At 43.0% G+C, this 26732-nt stretch overlaps 1 protein-coding gene across 4 annotated transcripts in view; it reads right to left on the reverse strand.

Annotated features, from left to right (window-relative positions):
* The window catches only part of KATNAL1 (katanin catalytic subunit A1 like 1), a 37150-nt gene extending 18325 nt beyond the window's left edge, over nt 1-18825 (reverse strand). The window contains exons 1-4 of one of the 4 annotated variants that reach the window (XM_040055588.2): nt 18733-18825; nt 9762-9937; nt 2334-2494; nt 204-372 (exon numbers count right to left, since the gene is read on the reverse strand). In XM_040055588.2, the coding sequence (XP_039911522.1) occupies nt 204-372; nt 2334-2494; nt 9762-9923 (492 nt within the window). In that variant the 5' untranslated portion in view covers nt 9924-9937; nt 18733-18825. Of the gene's footprint in view, nt 1-203; nt 373-2333; nt 2495-9761; nt 9938-17370; nt 17390-18319; nt 18428-18473; nt 18491-18732 lie in introns of those variants that run through there. The other 3 variants (XM_040055590.1, XM_040055589.2, XM_040055591.2) reach the window with 3 other exon arrangements.
* Nucleotides 18826-26732: the final 7907 nt, after the last annotated feature.

Consider the following 26732-nt stretch of genomic DNA (forward strand, 5'->3'; position numbering starts at 1 on the left):
CAAACATGACAGAACTTTTCTTAATTTGGTTTAATCATTAATAAACATCACCATGATACATGCTTTGCTCATAGGGAAAAAGAAAGCACTAAGTTTTCCCACATGGGATTATTGTGACCTTTTATTATCTGTAGTAAGGCTGCTTCCCTTTGCCACCTGCTGCATCACAACACCTCCCTGCCAGGTTCTTCCCCACTTCTTACCTTGTCATCTCTTCCTCTAACTCTGGATTCCCTTTCACGGCTGCCCGAAGGTTTCTCCACCTTGGACACCACGTGTGCCCTGCCCACGGGCCCGCGGGGCTGAAGCCCTGGGGAGTCTTTCTTCAAAGATTTTCCATCTCGGTTGGGACGTTTTATCTGAGGTGGAGCCCTAACAACAGCAACCACAACAAAAACATGCTAAAAACAGTGAAAAAAAGAGCAACATTAAGAAGGAAGGATTCTAGTTTGCCTTAGTACATTATTACTAAAGCTGCCAAGACCCTAAGCCTTCTTTCCCTGTATCTGCAAATCCAAACCCATATTTCTGGTTCGGTCTGATACCCAAAGTAAGAAGAAAAAAACACAAAAGAAAAACTTAACAACATTATCAGATTCACACTCCTAATCAATCTTACAACAAACCAACACCCATGTAACAAAAGAGGAAACAATTTAGGAAACGTCTTCAAATTGAATATTCCTCTGGCTCCAAACCAGGAGATTGTATTAGGTTACATTCACATGCAAATTCTATACATACAGATGACATTCCTGGTAAAATAAAAAATTTAAAAATAGAGAAATTTAAAAAAAAAAGGTGGCTAAAAGCTTTGACAGGCTCCAAAACAAAAGAGGGAGGATTTTAAACAACCTACCTACCTCATTCCCCTGTGTGAAAATGTCAAAACATAAAAGTGTCTTGAAAGCAAAAGCAAATAGAGCTGAACTGCAACCACCTATATTTGTGCACATCACTCACAAAGTCAAAGAGTACTCAGCAGTAGAATGAGAAAAAAGAATTCGGTTTTAAGACTAGGTGTCATTGTAATTTTTCTCTGGGGATTGCTTTTAAAATACAGAATTAAAATATACAGCCAGGGATGTCACCCAAATTTAATAAGTGTCCACTACTGAATCTTGTACTGATTCTTGTTTTGAGTAACTCAGAATTTGTTAACTTCAAAACATTTTCCTGGAATATGCTTTAAATTGAATACATTCTTAAACACACTGCTGGATACAAGGGCAACATTTTGCTTTTCATGCGCTTTCTTCAAATTTAACAGCATAGAACAATGCCTAAGTTTCCTCACTTATTTGCACAAGATTTAAATTTCAGCTTAAAAGAAGCAGATGAACTATTGAGGCTGTATCACTAAAGAAAATACAAGAATAAACAAATCTTGAACTTTACATAACATTACCATAGAAAATCTGAGTTATTTCTACCACTCACAAAAGTAATCAGCATTAATATAATTCTACACTTATATTCTTAGGGTTTTTTTTTTCTTTTTTTTTTTTTTTTTTTTAACAAAGATCTTTTTGAAAATCATAAAGCACAGAAAGTTATAAATAAACTTGGCATTTCTTTCCATGAACCAAGATCTGCCATTTTACTTTGCTCCTTTTGCTTATGTGAGTATAGACATGTTAAAATTCCATGCCCTTATGTTAGAAAAATATTGGCATGATAAGTGTTATTTTTGTCTGTTAACTGAATCTGTTTACAACCAGCTCTGTTAGGCTGAAAATAGGGATTTCAGAAAATGCCCAAGCATCTATTTTAAGAAATCTATTAGTTAACTCAAGTTACCTTAAATATGGTTACAGAAGAGAAATACCATGTGTAACAACATGTTTAGCAACTAAACTAACCAATGGATTAAATACAGGTTGAAGCATCTGTAGCTAGGGAGTGATTTCTAACCACCATGTCCTTCAAGATCCTTCAGTTCCAGCTCCTTACAGACACCTCAGTCATCAATTAATTATTTTGCTCAAATAAACTGAAATGGAAAAGTTTTCTCCTTGCCCATGAGAACATCAGCTGTCACTAAAAGCTCACTTACCTCTGCAGCAGACTCTAGTTCCAGGCACTTAGTTACTTCTACCAGAATAAAGGAGTGACTCTCTTTAGAATGTCAGAAATAAATCTGACTGTAGTTTAAATATTTTTTTCTCAATAAATTAAATGTACTCCTTATTACAAGTGACTAAATTAAATGTAATAACTGTGCAAATTAAATGTGGTTTTCATGTTACAAAAGCATTCAAAAACAAATACAAAATTATTTGTATAATAATAATAACCTTAATTCCAACCACGCTGCCTGAGCCTCTCCTTACCTGTGTTCAGCTGGAACAGGAGGAGGCCAAACAGCTGGATCTCTGAAAGGCTCATCTAGACAGGATACAGAGATATCTGGAGGTCTGTCCATTTTAAAACTCTCTAAAGTGTTGACAATGCTCTTAACTTGCTCATATTCTTCAACTAATTCTTGTCGGACCTTGAGAAATATGTAAGTTATTTAAAATTATTACAATTCAAACTTTAAAAACTTTAAAATAGAAAGTACCTCAAGAACATACGCTAACCTCAAGGGCAGGGACTCCCAAGTCTTCCTATTCACAAACCCCAGACCTATCAGGCAGATAATAGACCTTTAACAGCAGCATAAGCAATTGAATCTCTGTTGAGTTCACTTTCCTGGTTGTTAATGTTGACATGCATGCACACACACCCTCATACTAATAAGGGTGTTGCTGGCAGATCTATAGTAATTTCCTACTATTCTGGCATAAAAGATCTCTGATTACAGTCTCCGATGTCCTAGTTATAAAACTGACCAAATCATTAAAATATAATATCACAAAATAAACTCTGTGAGGAGCACAACATTAGAGTGTGTCCACTCTAAGATGGTGAAAGGGCAAGGGCAAGACTTAGGAGGGGCAGCTGAGGTCATTTGGTTGTTCAGCTTGGAGAAGAAAAGGCTGAGGAGTGACTTCACAGTGGTCTACAACTTCCTCAAGGTGGGCAGCGGAGAGGGAGCTGATCTCCTCCCCCTGGGGACCAGAGATAGGACACAGGAGATGGAATAAAGCTGCATCAGGGCAAGGTCAGATTGGACATTAGGTTCTTCACTGAGAGGGTGGTCAGTCACCAGAACAGTAAAGTAGTCATGGAACCAAGTCTGCCAGAGTTCAAGGAGTGTCTAGACAATGCTCTTAAGTCATGTGGTTTAGTTTTAGGTAGGAGTAGAGAGCTGGACTCAGTGATCCTTCTGAGTTCCTTCCAGTTTGAGAGTTTCCACCATGATTTTATTAATATATGTGACTGTCATTAGCAAGATACTGGTATGGACAGAAGAAAGAGAAGAGTAAATCCCCAAAGCCCTGCATAGATCTTGAAACACTGCATTCACTTTACCAGAAGCTTTATGAACACCCGTACAAAAAGAGCCTTAAGTACGGGAAGATCTTGATCATTTCACAGGGCAAAGCAGCCCTCTTGCTCATTACAGATGGGGTTACTGTATCTTTCCAAAGACACAAGACATCCAGCTCAGGCAGGATTATTCCTGCCCTGCTTTGCTCTCTTTGCTTTCTCATCACACAATCAGTGGACACATTCCCCAGTGTGAGAGCTTCCAGCTGAGTTACAAATGTGATTGATTAGTAACTTGGTTCCTTCAAACTCTCTTTACACACATCCCTCCCGTCCAAAAATAAATCCAGCCAAACAGCTGCTGTGAGGTACAAAGGAATGATACAGAATAAATCCTCCAGGGCACCACTCCACAAGAGACAGCCACTTCCTACTCCAGTGCTCCAAGAGTACTGAAAGGATTCCTTCTACCAGCCTTCCAACACATGCAGAGAAATTGGTGGAAAACAGCTTTCTAGCACTAACAGCCAGCATGATGTCATTTACCTCACTGGACCAGCAAGACGATGGCATCTAAAAACTGAGGGAAAGTGACCATTTGATGCTTTGGAAGATGAAAACAGACTAATATCTGCCAGCCATCTCTTAGCCAGACCTGAGCAGACCAAACTCTGAAATACACACCCTATTTCTTAGTCCATACCTGGCAAATCAACCAACAAGGAATCTTCTACGTGTGGACCACAAAGGAAAACCAGCCACAAACTCCTAGAGGCCTTAAAGAAACAGATGAAAGGAGTGCAGAAAGACTTCATTTGCAGTTGAGAAACAACCCAGACATGGGCCAAAAAAGGCTGTGCCACAATTATGAAGTTGGCTGAACTCTGTCTTTCAGCGATCACTGCCACCCTGAAGCAACCTATGGCTGCAAATGGAAAAATCACTGGTTTAGATTCACCCAGTCTTTTTGTCCCCCATCATACACACCCTTATGTGCCAGAACCCTCAGGAGGCTCCAGCCCAGGCTTTAGAGAGCCTGAAGAAAGCTTTTAAGTTATTTATGTTTAAGCAGTTTCAAGAGATAGTGCCAAGTGAGCAGCTCACCACTGCCTAACAGAAAAATCTCCCTTCACTTCTTCTCCCCGACCACACTCTGCCCCTGCTCTTCAGGATTCAATTCTGGCATCTCAACACAGTAAGACAGGTTGGTAAAATGGTAAAAAATTTGGCCTAGGAGGGTAAAAAGAAAATAAAGGACAATTCTGTTGGGTTCTGCACATGCACACCATCCTGTGATCAGGCAAATCCCAGGAAAAAAAAGAAAGTGACAGGAGGCAGAGGAGGAAGAAAAGCTGGTGCAGATGGAGGCAAGACAATGTAGGGAAGAGCTTGGCCTCTCTAGGCACAGCAGGATGTTAGCTGGATTCAGCTACCATGTGAAGCTGCCTGGTCCCCAGAGCCAGGCTCTGGTACAGCAGCCACCCCTACCAGCCACATCACCTCCTCCACAGAAGCAGCATCATGGGCACTGGGTGACATTGGAAGGCCCAATAAAAATCCTTTCAGCCCACAGGATGGCCCCACAGCTTTGTTTTGACTTGCCAACCCCAGGAATTTCCAGTAACCAAGCAGAAAACGCATCCTATCATATGGGTATAAAACACAGTGAACAAGAATTGAGTTTACTCATTCTTAGTGGTAGTGACAAAACCCATTTCAGGGAGTACCTCTGTATTTCATAATCTGGCAGCTGTTATACCTTTTCCATCACCAGCTTTTATTTGTTATGCTAGAGCTTGTACTTCTATACCCATTGCAATAAGTGTGGGTATTTGTACCTCGGGAAATACAAATAATGTGTGGATTTTTTTTTCTGAAGAAAAACTGATCAAGTTTATCTTCAGGTGTTTTCCAAACCTGCAATTAGTTATTGAACAAGCTTGATCTTTTCTGAAAAGTGAAAATAAAAATCCCCTAAACCATATCCAAAATAAATAACCTGCAACCCTGTCTGATCCCATGGAGTGAAGGTATAGCTCCTATATTCATGAGTTACCCACAGAATGTTTCTTAATTAATCACAATCTAACCTAGCAAATGTTACTGAAACAGGCATGAAGCAAACAACAACAAAAGCGTAGATCGACCAAAACGTGTTTGAAATAATAAAAGGAAGAATTCACCCTTCATTCTTTAAGCAGGAATACAGCGCACCTGATCACCTGCACCAGTGACCACAGCCAGTCAGGGTGCCTTGCTGGCTGCTCCAACAGCTCGGGGAATCACTGAACTCCTGCCTAAGCTCCAGCAGAGGCCCCTGTGCTTTCAGTCCTTGTGCAACACAGGGCACACGGTTCTAACACGCAGCAGGTTTGCTTGGCAGCCGCTGGCCTCGTCATAAGCCAGTACTATCTCCCGGGGGCACGCGCCGCTGTCATGCTGCAGCTGCTGAACTGTCACCGAAGCAGCTCGTTCCTACAAGCCAGATGTCTAGTAAAAACACTGCAACAGCCAAGAAACACTCTCAGAATAAACAGGGAGAATGTCAACACAAGTAAAGTCCACAGTAGTGGTCATGAGACTAAACCCACCTTTCTGTTTGGTAAGGATGAGTTGTTTCTGAGTTTGAATCATTCCAGTCCCAGCCTGCATTTACATGAATTAATATGCCTACCTATCAGCTGAACCTCAAAGCACAACAAAGTAACTTTTTCTTTTTTAAATGAGCTCAGGAGGCCTAGGAGTGAAGATGCAAATTGAGGTACACTCAGCCAACCCAAGTGCAAGCTGGGAACTCCCTGGATGCGAAACGAGGATGGGCCTCCCTGATAGCAGAGCAGGTCACCCTGATATCCCCAAGACAAACAAGTGAAGAGATGGTCAATGGCTGTGAATTTTCCATGAAGTCAGAGGAATTCTTATGCTGTCATGTCTCTGCTCTGGTGGATCCTCAGCATGCATCTTTTGCCCTGTTTAAGTTGTGCAGGGTATGCCACACTAGTAAGAAAATCCTTCTTCCCTGGTTAGTACTGATTTTGACTTCCCAGAAGCAGTGTGGCACCAGCTGTAACTGAACCAGTCAGTTGTTCCCAGGGAAGAAGATGCTATTCCTCCTATGCTATTCCTCATATTTCTCCTCATCCTAACCATCAGCTCCAAGCAAGAGGAATCCTCGTAATCAAGATGTCCACTTGCAAAGTTGAAGCTGTCTCTCTGTGTGACATGAAATATAGCCCAACAAATACTTGCACAGAACACCATTCTGTCCAGACCAACCTGCAGAAATTTGAAAACAATGAAAACACCTACGCAACAAGAGGTAGATCAAGAGCATTTGGGAATTTGACCCAAAATCCCAACTACTTCTGGTTCACCTGGGCTTTGACATTGCTCAATAAACTACTGGGAAAATCGTCTGTCATACACAAGGCAACAAAACAGATCCACCAGGCATGAGGTACCTATTCAGAATGGAGCACCCACTGTTGAGAAGAGACCAAGCAGGAAGAACAATGGTGCATGTAAGAGATGTAAGTTGGTCAGCTGCACAGCCACAGCTGGAACCATTCTTTGAGATGTTCCTCAAATGAACATTTTCGTTTTACAAGGGAACATGTCCACAAACACACGAAACTTAGCTCACTGCCTCAGAAGTACCAGTAGGACAAACACCCTGTTAGTGAGCTGCACATAAATATAGAGAAAATAAGGGAATGCTTCATACTGACACTCAGCATGCCAGGAATCCTTCAGAAGGTTCCAGGTTGTGAATGTACATGCAGACAGTACGTCCCAAAGAAGAAATGCTTTAAGTAACAATCTTCTTTGAGCACTTACCTACATGAACATTCAAGAGTAAAAGATCTACCCATACAGTGTTAGTGATTGCTAAGCTCCACCTCCAAACGGTACCAGTAGTATTATACTCTCCAGATTCCTCAGATGATGGAGAAGCTGAAGACCCTGAAGAACAGGCTAGTTCCATATGCTTGAGGAGACAGAATTTCAGGTAAAAATCAACTTAATTAATTCCCTTAACCATGACTTAAGGGTTGCTTTGCTTCTCAAGCCACTTGCAAAAACCACACTGGTATGGGAATCTTTTGTTTCTGCACATTACTGGCACCAAGTGGGTTGGACCTGAAATTTGCAAAACGTTATGTGCAAGAGAAATTTGCAAAACATACAAAATGTGTATGGCATAACTCTTTAATAAGAAAGATCTAAAATTAGTATCTAGATATTGCTTTAATATTGTGAATGAATGTTATTTGTGATCCAACTTCTCAGTTAAATTCTCTTCAGAACAGGTTGTCAGTCAAGACAGCTCCTTGACCGTGACTGACAGCTTAGATGTAGCTTCTGTTGGAGCTGGAAAGTAGTGCTAACATCCCCATCATCAGACTCCCTCTTAGTCTGCTTCAAGGAGTGGGAAAGCACAACAATTATTTATAAAGAGTGGTAAAGAAAGCAGGTCTATCTCTTCAGATCTCACTAAAACATGCAAGTTCTGGTATGGAAAAACTAGTAGTTCCAGGGCTGCATCACTTGCTCTTGGGTTGTATCATTTTGTCCCCATAAACAAATGAGAAGGCAAATAACCTAGGGATGAACCCCTTCATTTCTTAATTTTTTTTTCCCAGTCACACTTCTTACTTTTTGCTGTTTGTCTCTGAGCCTAGCACCAGTAGCAGCAAAGCAGTATTCTGACAAAGCTCATCTGCCACTACTGTGTTGCGAAGTTTCAGAATTAACATTGAGTGCACAGCGTGACAGACGCTACCCCACCTGCTGCAGATCTTATTTAGGACAGATCTCTAAAGCATTTATGTGACGTGGTCAGGGGCCATTCTTCTTTTGCCTAAAGGGGATAATTTCTGAGAAAGTGCCAACTTCAGATCTTCTGCTAGACAGCCAGCTGCCTTCCCCAGGGAATAAGTCCTGGAAATCGTGTTAATGGTCCTTTTGTACTTGATGTGTGTCTCCAATGTGCATTACACATTCCACGGTGCACAGGCTTCTCTGAAACAGTTCAAACAACGCACAATAACACGAGACTTGAGTGACCTTCACAACACAAGAGCTGTTGAAATTTTATTGGAAGAATCAGTGTCATCAGTGTCAGAGGAAACACTAAATACTAGATGTAAAGACGATGCAGTGGTTCAGCTGCAGAATGTGGAAATCCTCATGCTTTACCCTCACATCAGCTACAAGTTTGGCAGGAACTAAGGACACATACCGGGCATAAACACATTGTATAAGCATGTCCTGGGGTGGGAAAAAGCTTGAATACAAGTACTTGAATGTGAGTATCTCCTATACAACATCCAGCTTACTACATTACCAGGAAAACTATCTCTGCTGGATGTACATGCACATGCTTTGCAGACAAGCTCTCCATAAACAGACTTCTACAGTTCTATGATAAACACCTATGAATAGTAATGTTACTACAAAGTAATTGTTAACAGTGTTGTACTTATCAGTATATAAAATACTCCATGTCAGTGTCAGAAGTTTCAAACACAAACCCATAAACAAATCATCTGCTGCAATAAAAAGGAAAATTTGCTTCTGCTTTTAAGTGATATCATTTAAACATATGATATTTAGAAAAACTCTTACTGAAATAATCTCTTCAGCTACCTACTGCAGAATTGTATCTTTTATAGGAACTATGTGATTCTTTAAAACATAATATGTATGAAACACTAATTATTCTAGAAAACATTTTTATTTGGTTTTCCTCCTTTTTTATGTGTATGGAACACATTTTGTACCATGAAAAATGGGACCAAAAATGTAAGGAAGACTTAAACACTTAAAGTAATAAATAGGTGTCCTTGAGGGTTCTTAAAAATTTATCTGCAGATTACTTTCATGGCTTCAACAGTATTCTGATTAGCAGAGAGACGGATGTGTGCAAGACTTGGGCTAAGAGTATGCAGTTTTAGAAGCTTGATCCAAATTTGTACACTATAGTCTTATAATTAGTCGCTGCTGAGACAACCATTCTAGTGATGCTAACCCACCCACTCACAGTTTAGTTTACTGGACATTAGATGGCCAAAAGATACAAGGGGAAAAGGAAGTCCTCAGTGTTTCAAAAGTATGCAATCACAGACAGTATGCACACACAAACAGACCAGGAATTAGACAGACATCCAAAGTGAAAACAACAAAAGAATTGATTCAATTAGAACGACAGAATTTCTTCTGAACACACCACGAAAATTATTTTCCCATGAATATCAACAAAATATTGTACAACAAATGTTGCCAACATCACTGAAATGTAAGTCCTCCACATCTTATAAGGTTTGAGAGGTATAGTGTGGTTTTCATATAAGTAATAGAATATGGGCAATGTTATTTCACCCTACCTGTTGCCATTTGCCTTTAATTGCTGGATCTCTGATTGACTGGCAATGTCTCTGGATTTGCTGGATGACACCCTGGTAATATACCATAGAAGAGTCATAATTCCCAAGGAGTGCATATTCTCTTCCTTTTTTGGCATTATCACAAATCTCTGCTAAATTCATCTTCGCTCAGAAATCTAAAAGAGAACATAATCACCAGAAAAATAAATTTTTACATGCTGTAAAATAATTCAAACAGTGATGCTTTAGTTTTGTTATTTCTCTCATAGCTGAATTGTGTCTTTCCAACACCATTCCCATCTAGTCCTGCTCTTCTACAACCATTTATGTCTGGAGTATCCTTTTACTAGCCTAAGGTTTCAGATCATGAATCACTCTTGTATAGTGATAAAAAGCACAACTTCTTTGCTGTCTTTGGCCCTGATGCTGATAAATTAATGCAAGAAAAACAAATGCCCTGCCCACACTGAACCTAACAAACTAAACTTTAATTTGTAGATCACCACAATGTATTAGCAGCCATCAGCCATGAATCACAAATCACACGAGGCATTAAATTGCTTTTTATACTGTTGTATTACATACATGCCTGAATGTGCCAACCAGCATCAGGGATGTCTGCACTTCACACTTTCAAGAGCCCTCACCCTAATGAGATTATGATATGGTTGAATGACTGCTCTACTATAGATGAAGTTGAGAGCCTCATTCTGTTTAAATATTCTTCCAAAGTACTCCAACATCCACATGCTGACTTGAATTTTTTCATTAAATTTAACATGTCACTTTGGGATTTATGGCAGAGTTAGCAATCCAGATTTAACATTCCTTAGAACACTGATTCCCAAAGTACAACCTTCCCCTAGTCCTCAAATTGTAGAATGACTTTAAGAAAAACCCATAGCCCAGCTTTTCCCAGTAACCATTCAAGAAAGCAATAAGCCAGACACTCAGAATTAAGCTGTGGTGTACACCTAGGTTTATATTTAAGGTTCAATATTGAAGCAGTGCCTGCCCTTTTGTCTGAATCTCATGTGACCCAGAGTTTAGTTCCTCACAACAGAAAAAGAGCATCAGTTCCTTTCCCTTCTACTCTGACTCAGTATGTGTGGGGTCCCCAACACCCACCCAGATATAAACCTCTGGAAATGAAAAATAAAAAATTGTAATTCATAGCTATGCGATGCAGAGTTGCATAGAGCAAGAGGGAGGAGGTCAGCTCTGGAGGGTGGTCCACTAGTTCCATCAAAGGTTTGGCAAAACCAAGGAGGTGAAGGAGAAACCAGGAAGGAGGGATACAAATACAGTTCAGGCGACACAGCTGAAAACAGCCCGTACTACAGGACTGCACACAGAAGGAACAGGTGGAAGCAGATAGAAGCCAGAACAGAGAGAAGCAACCTTTTACATGCTACTGCTTTATAAAAATGTTAGTAGGTTTTATAAACAGACAAAACAAGAGCAAGATGGCATTAAGGAGGATGTGCCTTATGCCTCTGTATTCCCTCGTGCTTAGCAAAATTCAAACCCCTGACAATTTAAACAGACATCCACATGATATTCTCTCTGCCGAGAGCAACCACCCTGCACCTCCCAAAGGTGCCACACTGATGGTCCTAAGCGCTGCCTACAGCTGCACACCAGGTCTGCTCCACCACCTCATCACTCCTGTTCCCTGCCACAAAGCCACAGAAACCTGCCACCCTCACTTGAACCCACAGGTCACACAGCTTGCAGGTGCCTGATGACTTTGATAGCAAGAACATGCTGCTACCCCACAGCTGACACTCCACCAGGCACAGCAGGACACGCTGGGGCTTTACTTGTCCTCATGCTGTGCTGCACATTTCAGCTTGCACAGCATTCCTGCTGGCTGCTGTAAACTACTGGGCAGGAGAAAATCTAAGGTGGAAAGGCTGACGATCCTAATTTTGTTCCCTGACATATGCAGGATACATCATTACCGACAGCTAGATTGGTGGCAACTAAGACCATTTAATTTTTAAACACAAAAGATCATAACAAATAGGTTAAAAAAAATATTATGTCACTCACTTTGCACTGGAAATAGACAAAATGGTAGGGACTGAAGATAGGTTATAACCCATTCAGATCTCATGAGTTAACTTATAAATGAACAGAACACCATCTGGGGCAGAATCCATTAACCTGTCTTCAAATATATCCAAGTTAGCATCTGCTTCACAACCAGCCTGTCGCTGTTTAAAAAAACATTCCTCAAACCTCTGGAGGTTTTCCCCATATGTAGTAAAAGAGACAGAGTAAATAAAACATTTTTAAGGAATTGCTGAATTCAGTTCCTAGAAATCCATTAAACAGAACACATATACTTGCTTTACAACCTCTCGTGCCTCCTTATTACAGCTAGCTCCCACCCTCTGGGGATATTTAACTCCCTTTTGCCTTAAGAGGGCTGATACTCACATCCAACTCCCCTTCATTCTAAAAGAGTCCCCTGCTCACCAGAGGAGACAACCTCCTCATCTCTGTCTGTGATGGAAGCTGGCTCAATTCACTGGCAGGAGGCAAGCCACAGGAGCCACACAAACATGTGCCCACTTCAGGACAGTGATTAGACAAGGAAGCTGAGAAGCAGGACACAGACAAATTTACCTGGTTTTAAAATCGTAGGAGCAAAACAAACAAGACTATCCCGTTTCCTCCAGCTACCAAGAGTCAGGGGGCTTCTAGCCTCATGCTGGTGATGTCAAAGCTTATGCATGAGCTTGATGCCTAGTGTGTCACACTCTCTTCAGAGCTTTTAAAACCTTGACAGGCACTGCAACTTGGAGCCTGGAGGGAGGCTGGTGGATGTACACCTATGTACCTACTGAGTGGTCAATACCTCCAGAGCTAAGCTGACAAAACCCCTGGATCTATCTTGTGGATTCAGGCACTTTAGTTTTTTACATATCACCTACCCTAGACACCAAAGCAGGTCATATAGCTTGAAAAGGTGAATATAATGTCACCCATTTACCTGAGCCATACTTGAAACAGCAGCTGCAGGTCTCAGTCCTAAATCAGTGCTTTTCTGGAATCCCAGGCAGTTCTCTGAGGCTCTACTGCTATTTAAAACTAATGCTGAAAATACTTTAAAGAAACTACAAGCCTCCTTTGCACACCAGTAAGGTAATGTTACTTCAGAATAACCAAAGCAAATCAAAACAAATAAGCCCAAAATCAAGGAAAAATTATTTTTAGGAAGGAATTCTTTATTATGTTGTTTTCTGGACATCCCATTCTTCAATGTCAGAGATGGGGAGGAAAGGAGAAGTAACTAGAACTAGGTGAGGACCTTTTCATGTTATGTACTCACTCTTTATTATCTGTTCTACATTGTATTATAGAGTTCATACAACATCAGAGATGCTCAAGAAACCAGAAATACATAAATCATAAACAGAGCACTTTGTTGTTTGTTATCTGGAGCTTTGTTTAGATATTTAATTTTCCTAACACACCACAGTCACATCTTTTAAGTAAATACATAGCCAGGGACAACTGTTGTCAAGTACATTTAGAACAACTTACACACAACTTGTGACACCGGCTTTTCATTCTATCATTGTGTGGTTCTCTCCTGCACTAGACCGTAACAGTTCCACTGCATGTCCAGATATCCTTGGAGATTCCTTACTTCATGGATCATTGACAAGAAGAGACATTACCGACATTCATGTCGGCATGGCTGACACACATGGGGTCTTAAACCCACTTGTTAAAACCCCTGCAGCAGCCAGGCTAAAAGGTCACAGGAGATATTAATCTCTATTCTTTGGAGCATAAGCTGATCTGATCCCTATCTGGGATCAGAAAAGTATTTTTCTCCCAGAACTAAAGCAATGCACAATTGAGCAAGATCCAAAAGATGGTCTCTACTTTAACATTAAAGCATTATATACACAAAACATATCCATGGGCAGATACAGTGACTGTGTGAACGACAGGCAAAGGGGGACAGCTTGCTTAGCACACTACTCCAAACTTATGTGCAACACCAGTGGGAATGGATACAGGACTGGTCCCCTTCAAACCGTCTCCCTCAGCATTATCTCACCACAGCGTTACCAGAGGCAGCAAACGCCCTCCCCATAGAGGGGGTCTGCTGCAGGGCTTTTCCTCTTGCTTGATCCCGAATATTCACTCTGCAAGTGCCAAAATGGAGGACATCTGCTATCTTTAATTGTCTCTTTTATGCAGGTGTTTTGACGCAACCACTGACACCACTGCATCCCATTTTCGCCACAAGCCCTTGACTCTCGCTCAGGATGGAGGATTCTCATTAAATGAGCTGTTAGACACTTTTGCTTTATTCTCATTGTTTTAATAACCACATCAAGCCTTTTTTAATACCTACTAATCAGACTTTTCTCCATACCACCTGTCAATTCCTTCCTCACTGAGAGGGCTATACCATACCTGGATTTTTCTGGACACGTGTCCTTCTCTGACCAAAATTTTACCCAGGCAAAACAAAAACATTCCACAGCTCCCTGAGATTGCTGGACATATGCTCTCACATCATGGCAGCCCTGCAGTACTGCTGACTGGACAGCTGAACATCTGGAAAGGCCTGGACATCTGCTGATGAAGATTGGCTACTAATCCTGCCTCTCATTTTCTGCAGATCGGCCACGCATGATGTCGGGCATCCCGAAATGCAATGTAAGAGTTAAAACTAATGTCACAAGACAGAGAGTCACACTGTTAGGCACCATCCTCTGAATACAGTGCTTATGACTGAGGTATGACATTCTCCACTTCTACAAGGCAGAGCCAGGATGCCTCTCTGCTGCTGCACAATCCTGGAACAGGTCAATTGCCACACAGAGCAATGCAAGGAAGAGAATTTCAGTGTTAAGTGACTTTGATTTTTCGATTTATACACTTTTCAAGTGCACCCATTTCCTTTATCAGAATCTAAGCCATAAACTGAAGTTGTTTTTTCCTCAAATTCCTCTTACTGCTTGGAAGCTTTTCATTACAGATAATTGAAACCTGCGCTTCTTAGGTTAAGGTCATATTGGTTTTGTAAGCCAGCTTTGACCAGTTTCAAACAGCTCTCTCTCCTTCAATTATATCTTCACTTAAAATAGCACAATAATCTGATTTTCAGTCTTCTCTTCAAACTCTAAAGTTGTTAAAATAGAGACATGTAGCAATATGACAATGTTTTACCTGAGAAAGCATAAACAGCAACACTAACTGGAACATTGTCAGAGAAAAAAAAAAGTGTTTTTCCCTGCATCACATGTGACTCCTACTAGAAGCCTACAGAATTCTATTTCTGACAGAAGTACAGACTATATTTTTTTAGGTGTTTGATAGATTTTATTTGATTTTTAAGAATAAGATGTTAAAAAATGCAATAATTGAAAGAAATTAGGTAAGTCTTTCCTGCCTTATTATAAAGATTATCTCTTTTGTTTTGGTGTTGGGTGCAGAACAACTGATCTTCATTTTCAAAAATTAACTGTCCCTGTTCAGAAGCAACTGCTGATGCTGCAGACATTACGTTTGCATGACAAAAACAACATTTTAACTGATCATTGTCAGATAAAATACAAACAAACAAAAGGCTTGCCAAGTTCCATAGCTAAATCCATCTTTCCCTGTTAACATGGCTTTGTCTGAACATGCAGCTGTGGTCCCATGGACTGGTGTGAAAACTAATGATGATGACCTCACAGATCACAACTCCTGTTAAAAACATATCTATAAGTAAGGACATGGCTCAGTTCCAGCAGATTTGAATTTAAATTACATGTAAATGAATCAAAGATGAGAAACATGTTATGCCAGTGCTGCTCTTCCCTTTTGCTGTGTGCCTCAGCAGTGACAAGGCTGGCTACAATGGCAGCAGCAGCGTTGGGGTTGCAGCAGGTTATGTCATTTTTCAAAGCAGTACAGACACCAGATAAAATACACACACACATACTGTGGTCCAGGAAACCCAGCACCGAGGGATCTTTTAATTCAGTCAGCTGCTTTCTGCCAACTAGTTTTTGGCCTCTTTGCACTGAAACCTTGTTTTGCAATAGCAGACATGGAGTTAATGGGGAAATGTGTATGGAAGTGGGAAGGAAAAGAAGCATGCATGCAGGCCTCAAACAACTTTTGTGTGCATTCTTAACTTGAAACAGAGAGTAACTTTAAGTGCAAGTAAAAAAAAATCTTCAAATGAAGTAAAAACATTCACCACAAGTTAAAAATAAACACATAAGAAAACACTAAACACATGGTCAGTGCTTTAATTAAAGATTAATTTAGAGATTTAAATTAGAGAGTTCATTAGTTAGGTGAGCCAAACAGAAAGTAACCTAGAGAATGAAATAGCCATTTGCAGAGCCTTTGAAGTAGAGTCTTCTGAAGAAGTAGAAAGGAGAATCAGAGACGGCTGTGCTATTCCTAAAACTGAGTGTGAACCATATCCTTCTCCAAGCACCTCATACACCAGTTTCAGATACATCCATATGGTCACATCACCATTATTTGGGGTAATGAGGTGTTCATTAGCAAGGCTGGGTAAGGAAAAGAGCTAAAACAAATGCTGTGGTGGGGCACTCTGGGGAAAGTAACTCCATGCACACATGGGTCAGGCACTGACAGGCTTGCCAGCCTCTCTTCCATCTTAGCCCTGCTAGACCCAGGCTGGTTCAACACATCTCTCTCCTCTCCAGCACAGCCTCCAGGGTTTCTGGCATTAGTATCAAATCAAACCCAGGCCCATGTTCAGGCAGAACTAGCCCTGAGGTGGATCAGTCAACCCCTCCTCTGACAGGATGCAGGGTCCAGATACCTGAAGGATTCTGCAGGGCCTGTCTGGAGCTCAACAAGGTCAATGATCCTTCTGCTCCTTTGTGGAGCCACTTGCTTCTCTGCTTATCATGTGTGTAAGCACTTCTGGTAAAGCATACATGCCACCAAAGGCTCCTAAGATGGGTCTGTGCAGAGCCAGCTCGGGTTCAGAGCACTTCTACTGTTGGGCTCTGTGCCAAGAAAGGCAGCGAAACTGTTCCTGCACCGGGCCCTGGATACAGCACACCCATGTCCCCTCCTGCCCTTGCTGCAGCCCATGGGCACTACCAGATCACAGCCAGTGCTGCTGCTGCTCCATTCCCAGCTCAGCCAATCTGCATCCCAGATAAGCTTTCCATGAATAACTGCAGGTTTAACACACTCACAAAGGTGTTTATAACCCTGACTCATAAGGTCAGAATTTTGGGCTTTCCACCTTTTGAACCCCACTCTGAATTTCAAAGAATTGGCTCTTTAGGACTAAGGAGTTGTATTACTTAAATAGAATATATTTTTTTAAGTATACATTTATATATGCATAAGCATTTATATGTGCTGTTAGTGCTACAGACATCAAGGCTTCAGATTTCTCAGCTCAATCCCAGAAGAATCACCCTTTTTTTTTTCTTTTAACTAATTACACACACACACACACACACACACACAAAAAAAAAAAAAAAAAAAAAAAAAAAAAAAAAAAGCCCATCATTGTTTTCTTTGTATTCCATTTACTTCTCTGTCTTTTAATTGGGATTAGGTCAGGGCAGGATCTATTTCTCCCCATTACCTGCTCAAAAGCCCAAATCTCCATGAGCTAAGCACCCTGGAAGCACGCTGCAGCTGCAGTGTTCACTTCTGCAGTGTGGAAAGTACCAGGACCTGCAAGAAGCTGAAGCCTGTCTAGGATATATCTGACATAAGGGTGGCGGGGGGGGGAAAGGAAGAAAAAAGAAACTTCTCAACATTCTGCAACTGCAACGAAGCATTCACCGGAAAGAAATTAATCTCTGCGAAATCTGAAACTGTAGTAGGAATAGACATCCAATATTCATATATAAGGGAGTACTAAAGCACTGATGCTTTTAAGATACAGATTTGCAGGAAGAAAAAAATGACACCTCCTTATATGCCAATCATAAACATGTGTGTTTTAAGTATGATATGTAGAGAAACTGTAATTTTATTCCCCCTCATGGCTGTTAGAGGGTACAAGATAAAGAATAACACTAGAACCGTCAGGAGAGGAAATGGAGAGGGAAAAGGGACAAATGCCAATACTGACATCATGACAGAAATTTTGGGGGGGAAAAATAGACATGTAGCAGAATAATTTTTAAAAAGTAACACTGTGTCCAGACCACTTAGTGCAGCAAGCTCAACAGAGCCTAAGCGAATGTGAAACTGGAAACCACAACCGCAAACTGGTCGAGGAGACATTCCAGGGCTCCCTCTGACCGTTGCCTCCTCCGTACCCATTCCCAGCCTCTGAGCAGGTCTGCTCTGCCTTCTGCACAGCTCTCTCCGTCCATCCCCTTCATCCATCCATCCATCCACCTATGTTTCCTTTCCTTGTATTCCTTCTCTCCCCCACCGGCATCCAGACGCCCCCCAACCCATCCTCCCCTCACCGCAGGCAGCCACCCGTGTTTCTCCCGCACGCACGCCCCATTCACTCCCCCGCCCTCTGCAGCCGCACCGCCCCTGCGCCCACCCCCCCACAGCCGGCCCTGCCGCACCGCCTCTCCCTCCAGCCCCTCCCGTCCCGGCAGCGGCACAAGGGCTTCTCTCCCTCGCTGTTCCGGAGGGCAGAGCCGCCTCGGTGCCCTCGTTCAGAGGGAGCCTCCCGTCCCCACAGGGGTCCCCTCCGCAGCACCTATCTTTCCCCCCCACCTCCACTGAGAGCGCTGGGGGCTGTAGTTCCCTCCCGCCGCCTCTCCCGGCAGCCCTCGGCGCCCGGCGGCTGTACGCGGACTACACTTCCCGGCACGCTCCGCGAGAGATGGAGGGGCGCCCCCGCCCTCCTCCAGCCTCTACCGCTGGTTTCCCCCCCATCCCCGCCGCCTCTCTCAGCGTGGCGGGGTCCGAGCCGCCGCCTGCCGCAGGCAGCAGCGCCGTGAGGGGCTGCCCCGTTCCCGGGCCCTGCCGTTACCTGGGAGAGCCGGGGGTGCGTGTCCGCGGGCGGGAGCGGCGCGGGGAGGGGGCGCAGCGCTGCGGCTCTGTCAGACCGGGGCCGGGGGGAGAGGCGCGGGGGGGCGGGCGGGGAAGGGGGTGCGCGCGCGCGGCGACGGGCGGTTGCCATGGCGGCGGGCCCGGGGAGGGGACGGCACCGCCGCTCCGGCCTCCGGAGCGCCTCCGCCTCGTCCTGGCCGCGGGGGAAAGAGACTTTCCTAAAGGAAAACCCCGCGGCGCCGCCGCCCAGCTCGCGTTTGGCAGCCCTCGGCAGGGCTCCGCGCTGAGCATCCCGGGCGGAGGCGGGCGGAGAGCGTCCCGCTCTCCCCTGCGAGAGCCGGAGCGGCGCGGGGCCCGGCCGGGCAGGAGGGAGGGAATGCCGGAGCCAAGGGCCCGGGCTGGCTGCTGAGCGCCGGCCGTGCTCTGCGCCGGGCTGCGCCCGGGCTGGGGTCGGGGAGGCTGAGAACAGAGTCACAGTGTGCGCCAGGCTGGAAGGGACCGCAGGGGGTCGCCTCGACCAAAGTCCCTGCTCTATCCCAGAGCACATGGCACAGCGTTGCGTCCAGACCCTTCCTGAATAGCTCCAGTGAGGGAGGCTCCACAACCTCTCTGGGCAATCTGTTCCATTGCACGGTCATTGCACAGTAAAGAACTCCTTCCTCATGTTCAGCTGGAACTTCCTGTGCATCACTTTCTACCCTTGCGTCGTGTCCTTGTAGCTGGAAACACCGAGCAGAGCTCTGAATGCGCATCAGAGCTCATTCACACTCTGAATGAAAAGCTCATGTGCCTCCACCCCGTCTGTGGGAGTGTCTAGGAAATGCAGAGCATGTGTTTGTCCTGCGTGGGCACGCAGAAGGGCACTGGACCATCTTTGCTACAGCAGTTTAATGCACTTTTATAGTACCGTAAAGGAACAGATATAGTGATTTGCCCTGCTCCTGGACCAAAGTGGTATTTGGCAATCAGAGGCAGCCTCACAGGGTGGCACCACCCAGTTTGTGTCGTCTCCTTAAGGTTAATACTGCCTGGCGTTTCTGAAGCTTGCAGCTCACAGCTAATACGAGCAGCCTGGTGTCCTGCAGGGGAGCCATGCAGTTACAAACCTTTCTAAGGATGTAATTTCACAGTTAATGGAAGACAGGCTGTGTCTGTATTGCCACCAAAAGGGGCAGTCCTGTGTTCCTCTCTGATCATGGCTATGCCTTCCTGTTTGTTGTTTACACCGCAGTAACACAGATGATGCCATCTGGCAAGGCATGCCTGGGATCTGATCTGGTCGAGAGCCAGTTTTGCTCCTCCAAAAAATTAACCGAGTTCAGCTGGACAAAGTTCCTGAATTAGCTGAGTCTGTAGTGCTGCTGCAGGCACAAGGAAGGCAGAGGAGATGGGGAGGCAGGAGCAGCCCATTGAAATCCCAGTGGATCCGAGCTGTGTTTCTGTGTGCAGCTGCGCCACTGCAGTGAGCCCTTACTGCTGAAACTGCCTTGTGACAGCTCTGAGAGTATCCCAGTGACGATGATCTTGTGATCACACCTGACAGTAGTACATGATTTCTCCGGAAAATTTCTGTTGTAGTTACTTTAAGGCAGCAGCATGAGGCTGTATCTCACAATAAGGTTCTCAGAAATGCTAACTGACACAAGTGAAAGAGTAAGGATTGAAACTAAAAGCTCAGTATGCCTCTTAAACAATACAGCATGCGTGAATGTGTCGCTCATATATCTACAGATCTTGCTTCCCTCAAAATCATGTGGAGATTCTTATGTCTTTGTGAGAATTTTGGAACCGGGGCCAAAATCGTGATGAATTCATAACAGCTGTAACTCTGGCTTCCCCCTTTTCCAGATTTCTTCGAACTTGCCTGTCCGTGACATCAATTCCTGCTGGTTTTTCACATACGCAAAAGCAGAGATGTTGTGCAGACCTTACAGAGTTCAGCATTTCTAGGGGAGAGCAGATGATAAGCAGCCTCGTCCCAGCACTTCCATAATATCCCTTCCTGTCAGGGGCTTTCTCCGACATTCAGGTGGTTTCAGGGTCCTTGGCTCCCCTGCACAGCTCCGAGCCGAGCCGAAGGAAGAGACGGAGTTCTCAGGTTTAGATTTTTCAAGGTTGCATACTTCGTTTATTGTTTCTTATCTTACAATTTTCTCGGAGTCCGACAAGATGTTCGCAGCTGCATGGATTCCTCACGTCTCCCCCCCGAGCTGGGCTGTCCTTATCTTTTATACTAATTACTACGTATTTCTTGTTTACTATTTCTTACCAATGTCTATCACTATTACTAAAAAGGTCATCTTTACTTTGACCCAATCCTCACTAACTACTTTGTGCCACGTCAATGCAGCAATGGAGTGAGGGAAGGAGAAGGAGAAGAAGAAGGAGACAACGCCCCAGATTCTCCATCTTGTCCCCATTCACTTCAATGCTAGGAACCTAAAACTACTATTTTCTCACCCTGTGATAAGCTAAACTACTATTTCTCACATTCTTGTGGCCTGTAAACCTTCTCTCAGTGTAGGAAGTTTTTCCCATGGACTGAGATCAAAGCCAGTGTCTCTCTGAGCTCTGGGCTGGGGTCCCAGACCCCCCTGCCCAGGTCCCTGACCCTCCAGGGCAACCAAAGGAATGCTCTGGACTCCAACACCTTCCCACGAGACTATGTACCTCTTACCACATTAGGCAACACGTTAAGTGCTTTGTCTGAGGATTGTATCCCCCAGCTAGGAAAATGTGACCCAGAGAAGGTTGGTTATTTGGGCATAATATCTCTTTTTCTGGTTGGGGTTTTTTTCCCCATCCCTTTTTCTAGTAACAATTGAGTCAAGCGGGGCTGCTTCCTAGTGGCAGAGGGTCCCCATGCTACAGCTGACCTCCCTTTTGAAAAGCAGTTGTTCAACACCAGAACAATACCACTGTCAATCTATTTTGACCACTCTGAGGGAAAGTTTGGTAAGCATGGGTCTCCACAGTTTGCCAAGATATGCTGTGACTATGTCTGCAGGGAGAGCTGTGTCTTCAGGTTCCTGGCCATGCACACTAGGCATATAGGTTAATGCATGTTAGAGGGGACTTCAGAAGGTCATCTAGTCCAGCCAGACAATCAGAAGTTCATAAACCTTTTAGTAAGCCATAAGAATGATAACTGTAAGTGTGAAATTTCTTAGTCTTTCCTACTGCTGGGTCAAATTTGAGCAAATCTGGCTGGACTGCTGCGAAAAATATTGCTTCTCTGACCTCTTTACTGAAGGCTCCTGCCTCCACAGCAGTCCCTGGACTGGAAAACACTAATGTTTCTAAGCCATCTTAATGCAAAATATGATGTTAAAATCATCTTAGGAGCAGTTTAGACTAATTTTCTGGACCTTGTGTTGGAGCAGCTGAGACTAGTGTGTGGGTCTCATTCCACTGACTCTGCTGTGAGTAATTTCAGGCAAAGAGGAGGTAGGAAATTGCTGGGAGGGGAGGTGACACCTTAAGCCACTGAAGCTCTTTCTACTCTGAGCATATAGTCATGGCTTACAACCTCTTTATTTTTTGATAGAAGCTATAAACCTAGCAGTTCTGGATAAGACATGATGTTGGTGGGTGTCAGCGTGTGTGGTTAGGCAGGATCCAGCTGTGTTGGTGGAGGAGAGCATTACTCACAGCCAGACCCCAGAGACTTATCGTGGCCCTTTCCAGCAATCTGCAAATCTGCCAGCAGAGCTGATTGTGTGCCTGCTCACTCTGATTTATTCTAGTCAGTTCAATCAGAAGCTGATATAAATTAATGTAACTCTTTTGCCATGAACATTAGATTTGGTTCAGAAGTGTCTCTTCAGCTAGAGTAATTGCAGACACTGTCAGAGAAGTTTAAAGCTGTGCACTCTTAGGGTCTCTGACATATTAAAAAAACTGGTTTCTCAATTGATTTGGTTATCATTACATAAATTCCATTGACTAGAGGGCTGGCACAGGCTTTTAGCACAAAGTAGCAGAGAGCTTAATTTGTAACCTCCTCCCACCCACAAAGTTCTGCAAGGAGAAGGTTGAAATCATGCAAAAAGTCTATGAATTACGAACTGCCCTCTGCTTCTGCCTTCCCTTCCCCTTGCAATTATATTTAACTAGACTGCAGGAACTATTATGCCTTCATAATAAGCTTTAATGCTCAGATGCAAACATAACTCTTTACCAAAGGTCTTACAGGCTGTTTGGAGAAATGCTGTAATAATGAAAAGGGAAAAACAACAGGGAAGCAGTAGGGAGAAGAAGATGCATGTTACATATTCATGGACATTAACCTTCCAAGTTACGCACAAGTCAGTAAAGGCATCAGTAGACTGATAATTTTCATACACACATAGTAATTGTTCTTCTGCATAGGTATTTTTATGGAATGATATTTACCAGTAGGACACATCCACCAGTTTTTCTGCTAGGAAAGAACCTCAGAGTCTGAACCCTGAGAAAGATTTAGTCGACATCTATCCCACATGGCTCATCTCAGAATGCTGTGAATTGTTACTAGAGAACAGTGTAAGGGAAAGCAGTTGATTTTCAAATGGGATTTCAATTAAGCCAGAAGGTGGGAGTGGAATAGACAAGGATGTTTTTATTTATGTGGTCAATGTAGACATCAATCTTGTAGACTTTTGCCTCTGAGTTAAGGCTTTGGGGATAGAATTCCTGCTTCAACCAAGGTGGATTGTGCCCTGAATGTGCTTAATTTTTTTCCAGTGCTTATAGCAGACTCATCTGCTCAACATAAATATAAGTGTTTGCATTGTAGATGTCTAAAGGTAGGTGACAGGAGTCCCACCCAATGTGTTGCATTTTTAGAGCCCTAGGGAGGGAAGTCTGTCATGGAAGTTTTGAGTAGGTTGATTAAAATGATGAAGAACAGGCCAGTGTCACTTTAATGGAAAGCACAGGTGGAAGAGAAGACAGATCTTTGAGATGAGTTGACACAAGCCCCCAGTACACTGGAAAAGACCCCACCTTTGGGTTCTGCTTTGAGTCTGCGGACAGAAATTAGAAAAATAAACAGAACTAGGATATTGCATTTCTTTTATGTGTATACTTAACATGCAGAAGTATTTTGCATATGTTGGAGTATTACTTTTTGGAGAAGGAATAAGAAAGGAGCTTACAGCAGTCAAAACAAAGAGAGAGGAAACTTGGGCAGAAACCTTAGAGAAAACAGAGTCATACCCAAGGATCTGGATGTTAGCAGCAACTATTAAGTGAAAACCTGGACCAGGAAAGAAAGTTTATTCACACCATCTCGGTTTTGTGGCAGACCACTAGACAGTATCAAGTGGCAAAGTTCCCCTTATTTGTCTGCTGGGGTTAACGGGTGAGAGAAAATCTTTCATGATATGCTTTTGTTGGGTGGTACAACTCTTTCATGGTAAAGTGTGAACTTCATGCTGTTTTTTAAAGATGTGACATTCTAGAGTTGCACTCTGTCCCATTGCAGTAAGTTTGAGCCTCACTGCTCAGTTTCTACCACATTTGCAGAAGGATGGAGGCCTAATTGAGTTCCTTTTAGTTTTGTAGTAAGTAGCACAGTAGAAAAGATATGCTCAGCTGGTGCTTCTGCTGAGCACAAGGCAGGCAGAACTCAGCTGTTTTAGATTTCATCTGGCAGCAAGCTGCCCAGTGTGCCCATGGAAAATGACTGGCAGCTCCCCACCTCCCCACTCAATGATACCTGCAGCGCCTGCTTCTGTGCACAAGTTGCAATACCGTGTATGATGCATTGGCAAGTTTCTTGAAGGGCAGAGGGCTAAGTGGAAATAGATACAACACCACAGGATAGTAGGATTTGATAGTTTGAACCAGATACATCAGTTGAGCCTAGTAACTCAGGCACAGCCATTTTAAGTCATGCTGGTATATATTATTCTCATTCCCCCATAGATGTTTTTCTGACTTTGCAGTGGTGGTTTCAAATCAGGGAGCTGTTGAGCAGCTTTTTGCACACACTGTGTAGATGCCCAAACCACTAGAATAAACAAAGCACAGTCTAATACATATTAATGGCTTGCCCAGCATGTTTGATTTCTTAGGCATGTTAGTTGCAGTTCCGCAGTGTGAGACACTAGAAAATGAATTGTTTTCAACAATCCACTCCTGTAAACATATTCATCCAGGAGAGAAGATAGCTACATTAAAAGAGCATTCCTTCTACACTGTCTCAAATATTCTTTTGAATAGTGCTGTGATCAATGGCAGTGAGGGTGTTTACACTGGAGAAAGATGGCAGTGAGGGTGTTTACACTGGAGAAAGACACGCTGAAAATTGGTGTTCTGATGTGTGCCTTCTGGTGTGTGCCAAGATTTTGCAGGGCAGGAGGTAAGCCATGCGTCTGCATTGAAAGAGCAACTTCATAACTTCTGTTGTTTATTGATAACTTCTGAAACCCTCATGACTGAATATGTGAAAAGTTCTGAGTAGGTAAGAGCAATGCAGAAAAGATGTAATTACAGATTAAAGTTCCTAATTGAAAAATTAAAAAAATAAAAGTTTGAGGAGAGCAATAAAGTTAAATATACACTGGCGATAATTGTGAAGAATCTTTTTTTCCCTTTCTGGTCCCCTCAAATGATTCTTACTTGGAATTTGCAGTGGTTTCCATGTGAACAACTTAATCTGGTTTGTATTTTGAGAGTAAAATTGGGAATCTTTATTTAACTTCAGAATTTGGACCATCACTGAACAATGTGCATTCTGTTAACGTTGTTCATTTATCTAATAAATGAGAAACATGGTTGTGTCAGTAGAGGATCGGTGGCACAAAGAACAGTATCTCATAAAAGAACAGACCTTGGCATCGCAGCTTCAGTGAAACATGTTTTAAACTATTATAACATCCCATTCTCAGGGGGAATATTCACTGCCTACGTTTAAACATCTATCTTAGATGCCTAAATTAGGAGGCTTGTCTCCCTAGATGCCTTGCATAGTTGAAGGAGTGAAAGAGGCTCCTCCAGAGAGCAGTTCAGACTGTTAGTTAGGCTTGTGCTCTCAATTATCATCTAGAAGAGCCTCTTCAACTTTGAAAGCCTTTCTGTGCTATTCTTTGCATATTTTCCGTGGCAACTAAACTGACTTACCTGGTCTCCACCTCTTGTTCTTGCCTTGTACTTTACATACCACTCTGTCTCTTGGGTTAGTACAGGGATTGATGTGATGGTGCTGCCAGCTAGGCTGGTGAAATCATCTGAATTGAAAGGAATCCTGCAAAAGAAGGTGTAACTTTTAACCTAGGTCATGTCTCTGATTTTCTTAATTGCATGACATTGTAAACAGGTCTGAGGAAGGGATGAGCTTTAGCAAGGGACTGACAGAAATACACTGTTGACCTCTTTGCCAAATGTGCCACCAAGAAAAATATATGTTTAAGATATAAGCTAAGGAGACTGAGTCTTGTATCTAAGCATCATTCTGTTTCAAGCACATTATTTTTATACCATTACAGTTTCAAAAATGTCATGGAAGTTTATTATGGTTTGGATCACTGTAAGAAAGATATAATCTAGCCATGTATCTCTGTTATCCATGTAAAAAGTGGTCATAATTTAAGCAGAATTTTTTATAGTATTTACAAATGTACCATGAAAAGGTGTGCCAAACTTTATAAATAAGCCTAGAAGCATGGTGTTGCCACTAGAATAGAGCAGCTGCAGTCAAGTTGGAGTAGCTTAAGAAACTCCCAACCCATCAGACAAGTGCTGCTAATGTTTCATCAGACATGCTGGATGCAATGTACCTACCTTTAATGGTTTACAGTGCAGGCATCTGCTTGTAAACTAGTTACCTTAAATTCTTTTAACAATCAGTGGAAAATCCTGACTTTTAGATGATGCTTTATATGACTCATAAGAGATGCTCAGATATGAAATATCTACATTTGGGCAGCTGAATCCCACCTCCAGGCTGAGCAGCTGCTCCTTGCACATGGAGCACTGCTGACTACAAGAAGCGAG

The sequence above is a fragment of the Hirundo rustica genome, chromosome 2 (genome assembly GCF_015227805.2).
Source record: "Hirundo rustica isolate bHirRus1 chromosome 2, bHirRus1.pri.v3, whole genome shotgun sequence".
Lineage (NCBI taxonomy): Eukaryota > Metazoa > Chordata > Aves > Passeriformes > Hirundinidae > Hirundo > Hirundo rustica.